The sequence below is a fragment of the Hermetia illucens genome, chromosome 1 (assembly GCF_905115235.1).
Source record: "Hermetia illucens chromosome 1, iHerIll2.2.curated.20191125, whole genome shotgun sequence".
Classification (NCBI taxonomy): domain Eukaryota; kingdom Metazoa; phylum Arthropoda; class Insecta; order Diptera; family Stratiomyidae; genus Hermetia; species Hermetia illucens.
The window spans coordinates 41,655,118-41,674,142 of NC_051849.1; the positions used below are offsets into that span (position 1 = coordinate 41,655,118).

Genomic DNA, 19,025 nt, shown 5'->3' on the forward strand with positions numbered 1-19,025 from the left:
CACTACATTTGACAGAAGAGTGACGATTCGGTGGAGAACTCGTCAAATTTTCATGTTTGTGGCAGTTGCCTCTATCAATTAGAAAATTCCCGTCGGTTTGCGTGTAAAGTAGTTTCCGATCTCCTGCTACCTGCGCTCCCGAAATCGATCTTGGGAATTATTCCGAGACATTTTAATAAGAAACGTAATCTGAGCGACCAAGAAGTAGCCATCGTCGAATTCCCCTCTGTGCAGGAATCTTAATTTCGTTTTAATTTGCCTGTCATCAAATATAAATCTAAGTGGGTGGGTGATAACTCGTTTCTGGCCGGGCCGATTGCTGCGGAAAGTGTTGTTATTACGTAATTAAGGACTCGTAAACACGGGCCACTTAAGCGGAACTCGCGTAGTTGCTTTTCGGAACTCCTAAGAAGAAACGCAAAAGTCTCTCGTGACATCATGACTAAAATGCTCGCGGTCCCCCTAAAGAAACCAGCTGAGGTGGACGTCGTAAAACCGCTGAAGAACCTGATCCAAAGTGCGTACAACAATCCCGCTGGTAGCAGCGACTACAGTGAATCCGTGGCTGAGTTCGGGAAGCTCAGGAACACGGCAATCTGGAAGTTCTTCGAGAAATATGAGAGCTCACTGGAGGTTGTTTACGGGTAATGTCATGCGAAACTGCTTGTGGCTGCTTGGAAAAGTGATTCACTCTGCGTATTTTTCTTTTGCAGATACTATGACCAGCTGTGCTCGTTGGAAACGAAGGTGCCCGTCAATGAGTTGCAGATTCCGTTCAAGTGGAAGGATGCCTTCGACAAGGGATCGCTCTTCGGCGGCCGGATCAGTCTGAGTAAGTGCGATGATGAGTCATTGAAAAAAGTTATCAACGTGCTGAGATAGATTCCGTGATTCACCTTGGGGCAATTGAGATTGTTTTGTTTGCAGTGCAGAGATGAGAGCACTTCGGCGTCGCCGTGATATGAGGTCGAAACGGCGATCGAGAACTCCGACGAGTTGCGGTTGGCATGATTCTTTGCTTGGAAATGAATTTGACTAATTTGACTATGGATCAGCTTGGAATGTTGCGTGGCATTTCGACGTGAATTTCGCAAGATGATAGGGAGACTGCAGGTTTTGCTTAGCGTGTTGGAAAAGGCGTGAAAATGAACTACAGGAGTTTTGACGATTATCACAACTCAAATTAATCAGGTCAATAATTTCGAACTCTCTCTGTTTGGATAGTTTTTCTCAACCAGGAACCCTACCCTTAAGACCCCGCTACTTCCCATTTTGTCTTTAACTTCACCTTGCAAGGATTTGTTGTCTATTGAATATTAGGTGGGAGCAAAATATCTGAAATTTCGTAATAAAAGTTCAGATAATTTTGTATGTTCCAAATTCATTTTATTGAACCAAGTATTCTCCATTCTGTTTAGGTATCTTCTATTGTATTTTGGTTAGGTACATTACTTTGTCAGTGTGAAAATTCTAGGATTTTTTTTGGAAAATTCAGTCACGTAATTTTTATATGCCTCATTGGAGCCAATTTTAAGCGAGTAAGAAAGTGATGTAAAGATCGAAATAATTCATGATCTGACGGTCTAATCTCGAGACTAAATTATTGATTCATAAAAATTTCCCGGCCAATGTCGATTTTTCACAAGTTATCACATATTTATGTTTTTGTGGTGACGTGATCAAATAAATCACATTCGATTTGTATTAAACCAATTTGTAATCGAATTGATTGCTTATGTTCCGGACTTGTTTGCATTTTTCGAAGATTTAATTGTTGTTGTTGTTAAAGATTAGTTTTGTCCCTTGATGCCTCAACGAACTACCAATTTGAACACAGATACGGCTACGGTGACCCCCAGAAATAGTGTCGGTTGAGTTAAGATGATGTGCTGGGCTGAAACCTTAGCATAATGTCTACTAATTGATGGCCTTTACGATTAAAGGCTATGATCCCGCAAATTTCGAGACGCCTCGGACAGGGACTGGTCCCATCATCATCGCTTTTGCATGGTGACTATTATTCACCCCTTGGTGGGGTTTCGTGAGGACTTATCGGGACACCTGCACTCCTCTACTGCTCTACGCCAAGTGCAGAATGTGTGGCTTATCCACTCTGCCACTTTTGCCTTCTGATCACATCGCTCACAGGAGATTGGCATGTGCGCCGACCAAGTTCTTTGATGTTGAGTTACAGTGGGGGTCACTTTCCATGTGCTACTCGCAGCAGTACGGAAAGAAAGCTTGCACAGAGCAGTCTCAATTTGATCTTGGTGTTGAGATAATTGCATTTCCTGATTTTAGACAAGGCAGCGAAAGCGGACCTAGCGCTGTTAATGCGTCAGGCAATATCTTGTTCGGTGCCAGGTCCTAGATATACAAATTGACGCCTTCGATGCTCTGCCCATTAATGCACCTTGTTTTTTTTGTGTTTATCTCCAATGTTCTTTCCAAATCCAGAGCCGTTTGGCCAAGGTCCATCACTCGGTGAGAGGGCAGAGAGATGTTAGCACCGTACTCGAGGTGTTTGAAAAAAATGTCAAAGTCCATTAAATTGCTCCTCATCTTCCGGACAAGGCACACGAAGAAATAATATTAGTGGCAAGATGCAATCCTGGCGCATTCTGCTTTTTACCTTAAATATCCCTGAGATTTTACCTCGATGCGGCACGTGACTTTCTGAAATAGCCAGTCGTTTCTACGAAATTCCCCTCCTGCGTAGAGCACGGCAAATACACTCCCTGTTCACGGTGTCGAAGGCTTTCTTAAAATCAATAAAATGAAGGTGAAGCGAAAATCTAAGCTCCGGGAGTTGGTCGAAAATGATGTGTAAAGTGTTGATGTGGTCAACGCAGGCGGATCCGGGGTGGAAGCCAGTCTACTCTCTGTTGAAATGTTCTTTAATTCGTTCAAGGATTATTTTAGCTGTTATCTTTGCAACGGCAGAGAATATCCAGATACTTCCTACCCCAAATGATCACACTCATAACGGGTGGAACCATAACGATTATCCCCTTCTTCCACTCTCTGGGAAAGGTCTCATATTCCCAGGATTTCCGTATTAATGGAAGTTGTAGATCTATGGGAACTGCAGGTGCAGCAGTAAATGACTCTGCGGAGAGACCGTTGAGCCCGGTGGCTTTGCTCCGTATGGGTGTATTGATGCCTAAGATGATCACTTTTCTGTTTGTAGGAACAGACCGTATCAGCATGTTACGGTAACTAGGCATTTCATTCATAGGAGAAGAAACTATGCCGGTATACAAGTACACCTCTTAATCATTGCGTTCTGCGACATCTTCCACTTCTCTGACCAGTGCAATAACAAATTCCCTTTTTCACGGTGCACACTACGTTGAACATACCGGGATTTTGCACGATATCGGAGCTCGGACGCGTCACTTCCGCTCGCAGCGGTCAATAGAACCTTCAATCCCTTTCGTTCATCACACAGCAAAATTATACAAGTGGTCGATGTTGATTTTGAAGGATCGCAGTTCTCGAACTCTGTGAGAAAAAGCGAACGCAAGGCGCAAGTGAACGTAAGCGGATATTAGATGGTGATCCGCCTCTTTTGTTAGGCACATCCGGAAGATACCAGGTTGGCTGAAAAGCTCGTAGACTAACATAGACATTTTTTTTTTCTTTATCAAATTTGACTTTATTATTCAATATAGTTGCTTTCTAGGGCAATACAATGATTATAGCGGTCATATAATTTTTCCATACCAGTCGTATAGTACGATTTCTCTTGAGCCCTAAAATAGGCCTCAGTTAAATTTGTTTCTAGCGAGCATTTTCTTGACGTCTGAGAACAGAAAAAGTCGTTGAAGGTCAGATCTGGAGAATACGGCGGATGCAGAAGCAATTCGAAGTCCAATTCATGCAATTTTCCCATCGTTTTCCTTGATTTGTGACATGGTACATTGTCTTGATGAAACAGCACTTTCTTTTTCTTTTAATGAGGCCGTTTTCCGCTATTTTATCTTGCAAACACTATGTAATAGTCGTTGTTGATGGTTTTTCCCTTCTCAATTTAGTCGATCAATATTATTTTATGCACATCCCAAATTACTGATGCCGACTGTTGCGTCTTTGTACCCTTTGGAGTCGGTTCAGCACGTGCAGTCCACTCAGATGACGATCGTTTTGATACTGGTGTGAGATAATGGAGCTGTTTCGTCCATTGTCACATATTGACGCCTAAATTCGGGTTTTTTAATGGAGGAAGAGCTTCGAACACTGCTCAGATTTGTCAACTCGTTGTTTTTGGTCGATTGTGAGCTTGCGTGGCACCCAATTTCGACAAAGCTTTCGCCTACAAACATTCATGCACAATATGTTCAGCACGTTCCTTTGATATCTTTAGAGCCTCGGCTATCTCGATCAACTTCACTTTGCTGTCGTCCAGAATTATTTTCTGGATTGTTTTGGTGTTTTCGTCGTTGTGGGTCGTCCACTGCGTGCATTGTCCTCGGTACTCAAACCACTTCTCAAGAGTTGCCTAGTGCAAAGTCCGAGTAATGTTTATCGAGTCAATCCTTGGCTTCAGCAGTATTTTTTTCGCCAAAAAGCAATGCTTTATTCAAACTAACAAAAGTTACTTCATTCATAACTCACTGCTCTATCCCAAAAACTAATAGTCCGACAGTTGTCAAATTTATACAGGTGTCTTTTGAAGGTTAGGGTTAACTAAAAATCATATGGATTTAATACCAGTAGCGCCATCTGTGCGTTAGCCCACGAACTTTTCTGACCACCTGGCTCTAAGCGATGTGAAATTATGGCACTCTGGAGAATACTCTTCTCTCTATTGCCATTTGTATTCTGGAAAGCCTGATCTGAATGCTAAGGTGAGCTCTGATTGTTATGATTCCGAAAAAGGGCACCCTCCTTAAGTAATGATTGTTGGATAGTGTTTGCATTGTTCTTGTTGTCGCGAAGAAACTAAAATCATTCGGCAACACATCAAACAACATTTCGAAAGTTATGGTTTCTGCTGAGGACCTTCCTTTACTGTCCACAGTAACGTTCGGGTCGTTGAGGTATAGTGTGCGGAGTTAAGATTATCCTCAAAGATTTTGCGATCGCTTTCGGGAATATATTTGGAATGTTCTATACAGGAGAAGTATTTTGGAGGAGCAGGAGAAGTATTTTGAAGGTACTAATAGCTATTATCAGAGGGGAAGGCAGTGGTGGAGGAGGATGTGTAGGCAATCTCCAATATTTGTTCTTTTGCCAGAAAACACTTGCAGCTTTCAAAGAACCCCAATTCATAAACGGAGGAGGATGTGTAGGCAATCTCCAATATTTGTTGTTTTGCCAGAAAACACCTGCAGCTTTCAAAGAACCCCAATTCATAAACGGTTTAAGTGTATCGGTCAATACTATTGGCTAACAATAAGCTGCGCTATAAAATTGCTTCCTGCATCAGCGCAATTTGAATTAAAATTTATTCCACAATTGATGTTAAAATCACAAGATCCAGTAAGGAAATCTAGCGCAGCATCAAATTCAATCTAGACGTTTAAGGATTTTCGGCAAAGTAAAATGGCGAAATATTGGGTTGCAAAATCTGAAAATTTCATACCTTTTGTGTAATTGTGTAGAAATGAATAAAAATGTTCACTGCTCCACGGGAGAACACAAATAACTTGCTAAAATCCACCTGCAAAAAATGTCTCCAAACAACACCAACAATGAAAATTTCTGCAAGTGCGACATTATTTTTCTGAATTTTAATCCGCCAGAAATTCGAAAACGACAACCCCGTTTTCAAAATTTAATGCTTCTAAAATCAGGAATGGCAACTCTAATCTCTTCTATCGAAAACAACCCGCGATCTGCGTCCATTAACATAAAAGAAACCTAAAAAGACCAAACGCGGAAACCCTGTTAACAAAATGCCTATAGAATAACGTCGGCAACACAATATCGCCGCCCAAACGTCAGTCAACATCTCCCAGCCCCCAAACGTCTATGATAATTTTTATAAAATTCATAAGAAAATCACAAAACCTTTCAAATGTAATGCGCTTACTTAGCGGTCATATTCAATTGTTAATTATCAATCAAAACCGCTGAATAATTTTAGTTAATTGCATTTTTTTTCAATTAATTGATTTCCAGCCAACTAACCATCAATCAATCGAAATTGTTCGAATAACGAATGAAAATCAAAAACTTAGTTACACATTTTCGAATAATAATTGAATTTTCAAGTTAAGGGGTTTGTTTCTGTCTGTCAACCTTTTTATGTGTTGGAAACATATTTGGCGTTTGTTAACTTCCCAGCAAGTTCTTCCGGGAGATGATAACTTTCTCCATTTCTTTGTCCGTCCGGTTGCGGGTAGTTGCAAGTTTTTTTCAGGTCTAGCATTTCTGCTAAATTTGACTTGAATTTTTTCCAGTCTCCATCTGAGTGTAATTATGTGGTATTTCTAGCGATTAAATTATTTGAAATAATTATAGTTTGCTTTTTCTATTCGCTAGTGTTATTTATTGGTCTTGCAAATACTGATATTTCGAAAGCCGCTTGTTCCCTTCATCAGTGCTAACAAGTTCGAATCGACTTGTTTGCACTGATGAAGGGAACAAGTGGTTTTGAAAATGTCTGTATTTGCATGACCAATAAATAACACTAGCGAATAGAAAAAGCAAGTTTTAATTATTTCGCGAAATATAGTTTCAGTTGAACTAAAAAGTGGTTGGACATACCAGTGAGTGTTTGGTTTCCTTAGGCTGCAGGAAATAAATAAACATGAACTGACTAGCCTATCTTGCCAGTATATCAGGCAATAGAAGTCTGCTTCCAGGGTATCAATCAACTTTTAGGAAAAGAAAAAAAGTCATAGATTTTTGAGCTTGATGGCGCTGAATTGCCGGTACTGGGCTGAGGTAAGGGCTTTAATTACCTGTCAAGTTTTGTGCCAGTTGTGCCACCGTTTGCTTGACTCGAGAAAGTTGTTTTTTCTTTCTTTTACAGGCTCCTTACAGTTGAAGCCGTGCGGTTGGTACCATTAAGACCTGGCTCTCTAATAAAAGTGATTTTCAATTGACTCCGCAAATGTGGGAGGCTTAGAAGAGGGGTGGAAGTATCTGTGAAGCAATTACTATTTTTGCCGTAAGTTTATTCTTCTCCGGTTTTTAACGTTGAACGAACGACTCCTTTTTCGTTAACTAACGGCTGCTACATTTAGTAACATTATCGATCCGTGCTGATTTGGAGACGCTGCTGATAGACACTGTTGGTTCCCTTGGCGTCGCTGTCTTTAACTTCAAATTTATGGATTTGACGGTTTTCGTCAACATTGCAAATTGTTTCATCTGAGATTCAGACTAACATAAAGCTGCTTATTCTTCTTCCTGAGCTCCTTGCTGACAGAGTCGTCGCTGCTCCTTTGCTCGGATGGCATAGTCAACTTCTGTTTCGTGTATATAAAAAAATATTTATCCAAAGTTTCATACATGGGAAATGAATGTGTGATGACTGCAAAGCGCTTTTTGTGGTTATCTGTTTCATTCAGTGAGAAGACAACAAGGCGAACTTATGCATTCCTGAGTTATCCCGGCAGAGATAATAAGCTATTTGCCCATTTGCCAAACTGAAGAGTGTGTTAAATTAACTTTTTTATAAGATCTGCCAAAATAGAAATTCATTCAATTAGAAATGAATAAATATTATCAACCCATTTCAAAAATAATCTTTTCTTCCGATATTTCTGATTTTATTGACTATTGATAAAGATTATTATCACGATAATATTATTGCATCCGCTACCGTCAGAGAAGTCTTAATAATTGTATCTTGAGATTTTCCATCGATTCGTGAGATATGCTTGCTTAGCAAATATATCTTATCGCTGTGCCGGTTGGTTAGACGTAACGATAATTCATGAATGAATGAATATAGGGATGCTCAAAAGAATGCAAGTATCTTTTCGTCTCATATTTGGTTTAAGTAAAACAATTCTACGATATCGAAATGAAATTCTATACAAAAAAAAAACCCACTATATAACTTTCTCTATTTAGAGATACAGTGTGAGACAGAAGCGGGTAACTGTTCTGTACATTCTACACTATTGAAGAAATATTGTAAATTGTAAGATAGTAAAAAAAATTCTTTATACTTTATGAAGGCTTGTAGACAATATGTAATCAAAAAAATCCTTTATTTTAGAAAAGGAAAGAAAAATAGTCACTTTGAACAATTTACTCTCCAATATTGAAATTCTCGATTTTTTCAAGAATTCAACTGCTTTTCAAGGTTTTGTGTAAAATAAAACCGTATTAAAATCGATTCAATGTCTGCCTGTCTGTCTGTCTGTCTGACTGTTCGTGTGTCACATCCGATTTATTCAAATTTAGTGAGAGGTTGTGATCTATGAAATCTATGATGATTTATCAATACATATAGTAAGTGGCACCCTCGGTCACGCTGCTACCAGAGCAGAGGTGAGGCACCGCCTGACGATTTGCCCCTGCCCTGGTAAGAAACCGTAAATCCGTCATCGCCTAATATTTTTTATAGTTTGGGTGCTAAGCCCTAAACGAGGGGTCCGTGGACTAAAAAAGAGGGAGTAAGTTGCTCCCTATTTGGTCCGGTCCGACATCAAGTGGTGGCGAGTTAGGACCGCGCAATTCTTAAAAAAAAACCTTTTTTGTTGAATTAGAGCGGGTGGGGGGCTTCCAAAAACTCACGTGGGGGTAACAAATGATCTTATTTCTGATACTGAGTAAAATATTCAGTAGTGGTGATGCAAAATTTGTGCCCCAAAAAGTGAAGCAGATCTCGTTCTTAGAATCTATCCAATCGAAAAACCTGAAAAAATACGAAATCTAGGCCTCCAAATATATCCTACTACCATATCTGCTCATTTAAGTTTATAATATTGTATTATTATATTTTAGAAATTTACCCGAACAATTTCCATGTTAGAATCCATAATTCCATTGATTTTATGCACTACAGCTACACTTTCTGGACAAAAACATTGCTGTCTCTATTTTAACTTTCATATAGTCCCAGTTTCGCTCTGATATGAACCAATTCCGAGAAGATTGTAATTTAAGATCAAATAACACCTTCAAAATAGCTCATATAATATTCTATTTGGCTTGCTTCCGAGTTAAAAAGCTCGCTTATTCCGAACTGCCTTCACTCTTGTCCAGTTTGGTCAAATGCACAAATAAAAACAAAAAACAAAAAAAAACATTTTAAAGATGTGAACATGGAGAAGCTAATGTAATCCAGAATTGTTCCAAACCTCATTCATTTTAAATAATAATATCAATCGTTGGCGCCCCAATCCATTTGAATCAGGGCCTTGAAGTGTGCAAGAACACTTCATTCAAGACCGTAACGGTACCCTACAGGATTACAGTACCCTATAGGAGGCAATGTGGTCAGCATTGCGTTCGCCCGAGATTATTACCCTGATTTGAGGTATTCATTCACAGCTGAGTCGACTGGTATCCGACGTCAAATCAGGATACAAACCCCACTGCCACCAGTGAGATTTGAACCCCGACTTTTCGTACGACACCCTTGTCCTCTAACCACTCAGCTATCCGGACACACTCATTTTAAAGCCAGATCAAAAAGGGTGTCTGGGTCTCTGGATCGTTGAGATTTTAAAGTTTTCTGTTTTCACATCCACTATTTGCAGTGCTTTCTTATGTACATTGAGTAGACTGGTCCTATTAATTAATTTCTTAAAAAAATGTGTTGCAGTAAGTTGTATGGATGTGCGCTGTAGGGTATTTATATATTTTATAATTTTTCTCGATATGCTACTCATTTTCTCGTAAGTGAGTGGTCTGCGTCGTCTGCTAATCCCATCAACTCAGAGCTGATTAATCCATCGCACATTATGGTAACTAAAATGACAAAAAAATGGTTTTGCAAAACTTTTGTCTACTAATATCAAATGGCTTGACGTGACCAACTGTGTGAATTCTATCAACATTGATTTTGGCCTAAATTCTCTCCACTCGAATTTTTCCTTATTAATTATTGCTTGGCTCTTATTCCTATATTCTAATCGCTCTTATAAAGTATTTGTTGATGTTTGCTCATTCGGATTCCTTGTTGCTTTGCGAACATTTCTCCAATTTGTTGATTCCCTCTGAATTACAGGATTAGCAAAATGTTTGAGCAATGAATTTAATCTTCTACTGCGGCGAATTTTAGGTCAGAATTTGACTCTAAAGCCTACAACTACAGGCCAGCCGATCATTTTCAACTTCATAGATTTTCTAATTGAATTATTAGTCCGAGAGCACCAATTATTTCTAAAATTAACGTCACTTAGTGGAGTACACTATAAAGATACAGTCTACGAGGATTGTTCCAAAAATAAGGTTCTCACATTTTTTCAGGCACAAGAAATTTTTTATTTGAAAAATGAATACACCATTGGAAACGTTGATCTTTGAACTATTTTTCTACATAGTCGCCATTTTTCTACTTTTTCATTTCCGACTTAAAGAAGTCCGCCGCTAACCCATTAAGAGACCTGGAAAGTTCGTCTTGCAACTCGTTATCTGTCTGAAATCGTTCACCGCCTAGGTGCTCCTTCAAATTCGAAAACAGATAGAAATCGCTGGGTGTAATGTTAGCGCTGCAAGGGGGATGGACAATGACTTCCGAGCCAAATCCTTCAATTACGTCCTTCGTTTGTTGTGAGACATGCAGACGCGCATTGTAGTGGTGCAGTCTTGCGCCTTTGGCGAGTTTTCCGTCTGAGCTTCTTCAAGGTCTCGCAATAATTTGTCGAGTTTATTGCGGTCCCTCTAGGCATAAACTCGATAAGCAATACCCTACACCGGTCCGAAAATATCATTGCCATGACTTTTTCTGCTGGCAGCTTCTGTTTAAACTTTGTTTGGGCGACTTGGCGTGTTTCCATTGGCGAGATTGTTGTTTTGTTTTCCAAGTAACGTACGCTTCATCCTCCGTGATAATGGAGTCTAAGAAGTCTTCGGTATTCTCGTTGCATTCACTCAAAAACTTCCGGGCACAGTCGACGTGCTGCTGTTTGTGGATTTCTGAAAGCACCTTGTGGTAGCCTAGCTTTTCTTTCAAGATCTTGTCAGCCAATCGCCAGATCATGATTCGTCGTCAGTGTTGCCTGATTTCGCTTAGCCTCACGCGCAGCGTCGTTACAGCGTTGGGAAGCTTATTTTTGAAACAATCCTCGTATTTTAGATGATTTGAATGTAAAATAGTTGTGGTCACAGTAGTGACTACCTGTTAATTGAAAACCAACCTTGTAAAATTTGGCAGGGATGGATGGAAGTAATAATAATAATAATCGTTGGCGCAAGAATCCATGTTGGATCAGGGCCTTGAAGTGTATTAGAGCACTTCATTCAAGACCGTAACGGTACACTAGGAGATAATGTGGTCAGCATTGCGCTCGCCGGAGATTATTACCCTGATTTGACTCAGGTACTCATTCACAGCTGAGTCGACTGGTATCCGACGTCAAATCACGATACAAATTCCACTGCCACCAGTGAGATTTGAACCGCGACCTTCCGTACGACAGCCTTGCGTTCTAACCAGCTATCCGGACACTGGACATAGGATGGAAGTAATTCGCACTTTAATTCTTGTTCTTTTTTTTGTGGTAGGGTAGGTGAATGCATTTACACACACGGTGTTGGACTCCCGGTTCGGTACGTCGTCGGACTACCAACTAAACACATCCTTATCGTCAGAGAGCTAGCCTGGAACCGTTTGTCACATTACTTCGAGCTAGTCCCCGAACTCTCCCGCCTTGCGGAGCTTTCAAATCAGGGAATTCCTTTCATTAATCGAAGGGGAGAGGAGTCAGTTCAAAGAACCCCCTGCCACCCGGCTCCTCCACCGATCGAGCTCTATCTTCTTAGTAACCAGAAGCACCCGAACGTAATGGGCAACACGGCTCCACCTGTCAGCACTCCTGGGCGCCTTTCCGACAATGTTGTCTGGAGAGAGATCCCATGTGTTTAAACAGAGCTGCCGACGGACCCCATCCCACCTTCCCATTGCAAAACACACAATCCGAAAATCGCGCCTTTCCAATCATGTGCAGGTAAGACTGAAAACCTCCATGGCCACTTAAAAATTGGGTAAGGAAATAGTCAGTCTCACCATGCTTCCGATTTAGCCACGCACCTAAATTGCCGATGAGTCGTGCAGTCCATCTGCCACTCGTTCTTCACGAGCTGCCACCCGTTCTTCACGAGCAACAACCTCCCTTGCGCTTGTATATGGCTTGACGCTCCTTAGCAAGAAGGGCAACGGGGATCACACCCGCGATCACCATCACGGCCGGTTCAGAGACAGTGCGGTACGCAGAAGCCACCCGCAAAACTCCCCGTTTCACCTTGCCGAGAGCGTCAGCCCTTCCTATGCGTCGTAGAGCAGGATAGACTGCATTGAACTCATCAGGAGACGTCGCCTGCTAGACGTAGGACCCCCAATATTTGCCATTAGCCTACTTAACGGCGAAACTCCAGCCGCAGTCAAAAAAGCAAAAAAGCTCATCTTTGATGGTTTTGACTCGATTATCGATTCGCCGAACGATATGGGACGCAGGGTCGGAATTCTTTTTTAGGCAGGATGACTACTTCGGTTTTTCCAGTGAAATCATGAGTAGTCATCCATCCGCTAAGCCATCGCATTAATATGCCGAGTCTGTTTTGCCCCTGTGAGACAGGGCGTCCAGCATCAAGCGCCGCGACATCTTCTGCATAACCGGCCAGCCGCGACTCTTTTGGCATGTGGAGTTTAAGTAGACTATTAAAAGTCAGCGTTCTAGAGGTCCGGCCCGTCAAGCGTTACGAGGAGCACCACCCGTCGAGTTCGGCGACTATGTGCCTCCGCACGGCGAACGACATCCATGATTTACATGACAGCATTAACTGTGGATCTCTCTGCTCTAAAACCAAACTGCCGGGAAGTTAAATCTCCGACAGCGCCTATCGAGTCTACTTCTGATGATCTTTTCGAGCACTTATCCAGTAGGGTCAAGCGTACATAGTGGGCGGTATGAAGACGTCAACTCGGGGTAGCGTTTTCCTTTGTGGATCAGCGGAAGCCTCGTCACCTTCCAAAGAGCAGGAAAAGTGTCCAGTAGGTTTAGCCGGTATTGGAGTACCAGTTTGTATACTTCTGCTGGAATACCATCGTTACCTGGCGCCTTCTTGCCTTTCAGAGAGGACTGCCTATTCCAACTCTTTTATAGAGAAAAGTTCGTTTGGTGTATGTATGATGGCAAACTTTTTTTTCTTCGAAATTTCTTGTATTGAATGGAATGGTTACCTTGACACATTCTTTTTGTAAATTTTGGAATACCATTTCGTTTGAAAATGACAAAGTTCTGGGAAATTGTTGGTCAGTTAGATTGCTGGGAGTGGAGATGTTTATTATTCTGTCAATGACTTTCCCCATGTTAATGCGTGAAAATGTTCAGGTGATACACGAAATCATCATCTAAGATTGGTTGCTATGCTTTAGGAATGGTGAGATTCCAACTCGAAATTGCTGGAGTCCCAAGTTCGTGCATGAAAAATTCCTTGCCGTAATGGTTGTCATGATGTTGGTTATGTTTGAGAGCCGTAGCGCTGAAATTAGGGCCCGCACGGTTACTCGTCAAACTGTATTCTCCATATTCTAAATGATGGCGCTAACCCTCTGGCTTTGCATGATTCTATTAGCATCAATCATCTTGCGAGAATCAAAAAGCCACGTTATCTTTGAAAAATAGTAGGTAGGAATTCGAGCAGTTGCAATCCTCGAGCCATTGGTCGTTGATTTGTTAATCATCAACAACGGCACAACAACCAGTATCCGGTCTAGGCCTGCCTTAATAAGGAACTCCAATATTCCTAAAAGATGTATGATGTCCCTGGCCTACGCAATCGCTCCATCTGAAGCAAGGACTACCTTGTCTTCTTTATTGATTTGTTGCTTTTGAGTAAATCTGAGTCGATTTCATCTGATCCTTAGGAGATCGCAGTCGGAGTCGCTCTATTGCATCTTAAGTTTGGATTGAAATTCTTCCACCGTTTCCCTTTTCACCTGCTGCTCATAAAAGGGAAGTGTCCGTTTTTCTCCCTTATCGCTTTGCTGTTAGCACCTCACGCGATCTCCACTGATCACTTTGGGATTATAAAAATTGCGGGGGAGAGGCTCTCGAGCAACAAGCGGAAAGTCACTTGGACTAATACTTTGATTACAAAATCAGCGACACGCTGCGTCTAGTGGTGAAAAAACAACTGATACTTTTTGGTGATTGGACCGTCAGCTTTGTTTTTATCAAATTTCTTTTTAAGGTCCATTTTAATGACGACTGCGTGGATGCCATCAATCATGCGATCAGGTTTTACTCTAGGTTTCTCCTCAAATTATAACCCTCTACCTCTCAATTTCTTCGTTGGAAATGTGCTTGAAATAATGGCTTTGGGTTCAATTTCACTTTTTTTAAGAATGGTTGCATTGATGATCACCCTTTCGACCCTTGCATTTCCAATTTGTATTGCCTGCACCAATGCAGGGTTATCTTTAATATATGTTTGTTTAAGCTTTAAAAGAATTTAATGGGTCGCACGTAAGCGCCCAATTTTCTAGTTTCCCCCTTGTCCGGAATCTATTTTCTTCGAACAGATGGCAACGTTCAAATTTTGTTGTGCTCACTTTCTTTTTGAAGAAATAAATATTTTATTCAGCAGCACTGATGTTATATCTGTATTTTAAATTTATTTTCTTTTTAGCTCACACATCTCTAATGTATGAGAAAGTTTGCGTCCTCTTTAACATTGCGGCTTTGCAAAGCGCTGTTGCCTCCTCACAATCTCTGGAAAGTGACGAGGGGCTGAAGCTAGCCACGAAGTTATTCCAACAAGCTGCAGGAATTTTCCAATATCTCAAAGGCGCAACTCCAGCTGCAATTCCAACAGAACCAACACCCGATTTGAGCCCAGAAACTCTTTCGGTTGTAGCAAGCTTGATGGTTGCTCAGGCACAGGAGTTGTTCATTGCAAAAGCTATTCGAGGTATTATTTATGAAGTCTATAAAGTCATTCGTTATTATTTTTGATATCCTTGTTTGCAGACAAACTTAAGGATGCTATGGTTGCGAAATTGTGCTCTCAATGTGAAGAACTGTATGCAGATGCTCTACGTGGCATGCAAAAGGATACCGTAAAATCCGTTTGGGAAAAGGACTGGATACCTACCGTATGTTTTCATTAATCCGCCTTGTATCCAACTTTCATAATTTCTTGTTCCCATTAGGTTGCTGGCAAACAGGCAGGTTACCATGCCATGACGCAATTCTTTGAAAGTTTAGTTTGCCGTTCAAGTAAGAAAATAGGCGAAGAAATCGCTCGATTGCAGGACGCCGTTGAGTTATTCCAGGCTGCACAGTCACGCTCTGGAGATGCAGGTCTGCTAAACGAATATCTGAACCGTGCAAAACGGAACTTGGAAGAATCTGTTAAGGACAATAATTTCATTTACAATGAAATGATTCCGGACGTAAAATCACTATCTACGCCAGGAAAGGTCCAATTAGCAAAATCCCTACCAATAGGTTCACCAATGAGTCAAAACTTCAAGGACTTATTTGCTGATTTGGTGCCGGTAGTAATTCATCAAGCCGCCTCAGCTAGCGAAGCTCGCAAAAATGAGGCTGTCAATGGTGAAATAATGAAATTGCGTGAAGCCACTCAGAACTTGAATGCAATTCTGTCTTCACTAAACTTACCTGCTGCTATTGAGATGGATTGCTCTGGTTCAGGTCTTCCGCCGTCCATTTTGACGAAGGCCGCAGATTTGAGGCAGAAAGGAGGAATTGAAAGTATTCAAACTTTGATCACAGAATTGCCTGAATTGCTGACGCGTAATCGTGAAATTTTGGACGAAGCCGAACGAATGTTAAATGAGGAACAAACGTCTGATGACCAATTGAGAACTCAATTTAAAGAGCGTTGGACGCGAGTTCCTTCCGAAAAATTGACTGAAATGTTCCGATCAAATGCACGCAAATATCGTGAGATTATCAATAATGCAGTTGAGGCTGATAAAATTGTAAGGCAGAAGTTTGAAAGTAACATGAAGGTAAGAAATTTAGTTGTCTTTTTTAGACGCTTTGAAAAATGTGAACGTTTTTTTTTCAGGGTATTCGGTTATTGTCTGAGTCACCTGACAAAATCGAACAAGCGTTGCCATCCTGTGAAGGTGTCCAGATTGCAAACAATCCAGCAGTTCAGCGTCTAAGACAATTAATGGAATCGGTAATTTTACTTCCATATTCTAATTATATCTGTTTGCATACGTTAAAACAACTTCGCTCATTAATACTCCAAACTTATCCCTTTTCCATCACTTCAGGTCGATGCTATTAAAGCCGAAAGGGATGTCATCGAATCCGAACTAAAAGGTGTCAAAATTGACATGAAAAGTGAGTTCTTACAAGTTTTGGCCAAGGACGGGACCATCAACGAACCTGCTTTATCCATTCCACAAATCGGTAAAGTCTTGCAGCCATTACAGGCTCAAGTTCAAGACAGCATTCAGAGGCAACAGACTCTTGTCAGTGACATTCAAGAAGCACATCAACAATTTGCTGGGGCCAGCGGAAGTAGCAGTACCTCGCGCGATGGATTGCTAAGTGAACTAGCCACTGCATATGACAGTTTTATTGAGTTGCAAAACAACCTGAAGGAAGGCACTAAGTTCTATAACGATCTAACGCAGGTAATTCGATATATTTGAAGTAACCTACCTTTCAGCACATTTACTCAATTTTCTGACTATGCAGCTATTGGTTGTCTTCCAAAATAAAATTACCGACTTTTGTTTCGCTCGAAAAACGGAAAAAGACGAATTAATGAAAGACCTCACACAAGCATCTAGCAGACAAGCACCTGCTCCTACTCCAAGTGTGCCACCATACTACAATACAACAACAACTGGTAAATATAAAGGGATTCTTTGTAATGCATTTGTAATTACAATTTGCAATTTTCTAGATGGCGGCTCTACACCACAGCCAGCTGCACCATCTGCCCAACCAGGTGCACCCGCTGCCCAGCCAGGTGCCGTTCCATACCCAATGCAAATATCGGGTATGCCCGTACCATATGGAGCTAGCAGCACTGCTCCTTATCCGGCTTATGTTGCACCACCCATGCCACAAGGTTTCAATCCTTACGCTACATTGCCTTACCCATCAAGTAACTATCCATTCAAGCCTGCTAATGAGCTCGTCGATAATATTTACCATCTGATTTTTTCCAGATGCCTACAACTACTCTGGCTTCCCACAAGGTCCACAACCAAATCAACATTATGGCACATACCCTGGAAGCTTCGCTGCTCAACAACAAGGTGGCTACCCCTACCAACAAAAGCCACCAGGCTGGTAGAAGATATGTTGTGCCTTTCCTAAATTGTCCAGCAATACGGAAATGTTATATAATAAATATTTTATTATGATTATCTCTGAAGAAAAATTATGTTTCGCATTTTTTAACACCACGGTATATGTATTAAATAATTTGTATAATGTTGCATGAATAAATAAATATAAATGAATAATAGAGAGAATGTATTTGGTTCTTCAATTGAAACAAGGGGGGGGGGCAGGGTTATTTTATTTTAAGAGAAAAATACAACTCGAAACTAAATTGTATTGGAAACGTTGGAAAGTTATGTTTGACAGACAACGAAGGGCGGGTAAATTTTTCCCTCCGACGGGACGCTCAAACTAGAGCTACCTCCTCTTCTTCTAGATCTAGCGGAAAGATGTACTGAACCTAAAGGAAAATTAGGATTATCATACGACCCTCCTGAGTTGCTGAAGACGACCTAAAGGGACGAGACATCCCAGAAACCTAAAAAGTTGACGAAATTGACCGTGAAGGTCCGTCTGCAAAGGCTGAAGCTCCATCAAATTGTTCAAAGGACCCCCCCCCCCACATTCCTGAGCCTGGCTAGCAAGAACGTGTCAACCGAACAGTCTGCGGGTGGATGTTTACAGTCAATTTCGCCAACTTTTTAAGGTTGCTGGGAATGCTTCCCTCTAGGTCGCTTTTGGCCACTTAGGATGATCGTCTGATCATCCTATTTCCCGTAAGTTCATTACAAATGGCGTCCAACGTTTTGGCGTTCGTTAATTACGTCCTCTTGGCAGACTATGTTTTTTGTGGCTTTTTATTCTGTCGCCTCACGCCCATTCACAAATTTACCAAAAGGTAATTAACGTCGTTACATCAAAACTATGCACCGCTATCTCATCAAATTAATTACTTGACTTTCCGACTACCCCTCCACGACATCCATCCCTTTTCTCGCCAACTTCCTTTCCGAATCCCAGCGTTTTTCAATTCTCGTCTTATAAAAAAAATCTACTGGGATCCACCTTACTTAATGTCCGAAGCTGAAATTCGGGAGACCAATGAATCACTTCCAATTCCACTCTACACGGCTCTAGCACAAACAAAAAAATTTTTAAATCCCAGTGACCGTTGATTAGCTGCCACCTACGAACACCCACCCCCATGCTGCTATGCTCGCCTTAAACTCCAAGAGTTCATGTTGCAGCAACACGCGCCTACGGATGCGACAAATCATTCCCCTCCGTCAAGAGTCCTGAGTGGCCGAATACCACCTAGAGGGATGAGTTATCCTAGAAATCGAGAAAGTTGGCAAAATTAACCGTGAAGGTCCGGCTGCAAAAACAAGCTCCATCAAACTGCTCAAAGGACCCCCACATTCCTGAGCCTGGCCAGCATTGAGGCGTGCAAGAATGTGTCAACCGACCACTTTGATCGAGGTTTAGTCTTTGCAGGCGGTCAATTTCGCCAACTTTTTAGGTTGCTGGAATAGCTCCTCCCTCTAGGTTGTCTTCGGCCTCTCAAGATGATCGTCTGAGCATCCTATTTCCCTTAAGGCTTGCGGGCTCTGAATAAATACGGAGAAGACCTAGTGGGGCTTAAAGTGTACGACAAGAGCAAAATAGCTAAAGTAA

General features: G+C 41.4%; 1 protein-coding gene across 1 annotated transcript; it reads left to right on the plus strand.

Moving 5' to 3' along the window:
* On the plus strand, positions 1-17,597 carry LOC119656177 (programmed cell death 6-interacting protein). The gene is made up of 10 exons (XM_038062527.1): positions 1-644; positions 714-832; positions 14,764-15,045; positions 15,105-15,229; positions 15,287-16,111; positions 16,171-16,287; positions 16,385-16,750; positions 16,815-16,968; positions 17,026-17,229; positions 17,294-17,597. The coding sequence occupies exons 1-10, from the start codon at positions 439-441 to the stop codon at positions 17,419-17,421; spliced, it is 2,526 nt and encodes an 841-aa protein (XP_037918455.1). The 5' UTR covers positions 1-438; the 3' UTR covers positions 17,422-17,597.
* The last annotated feature ends 1,428 nt before the right edge of the window (positions 17,598-19,025 follow it).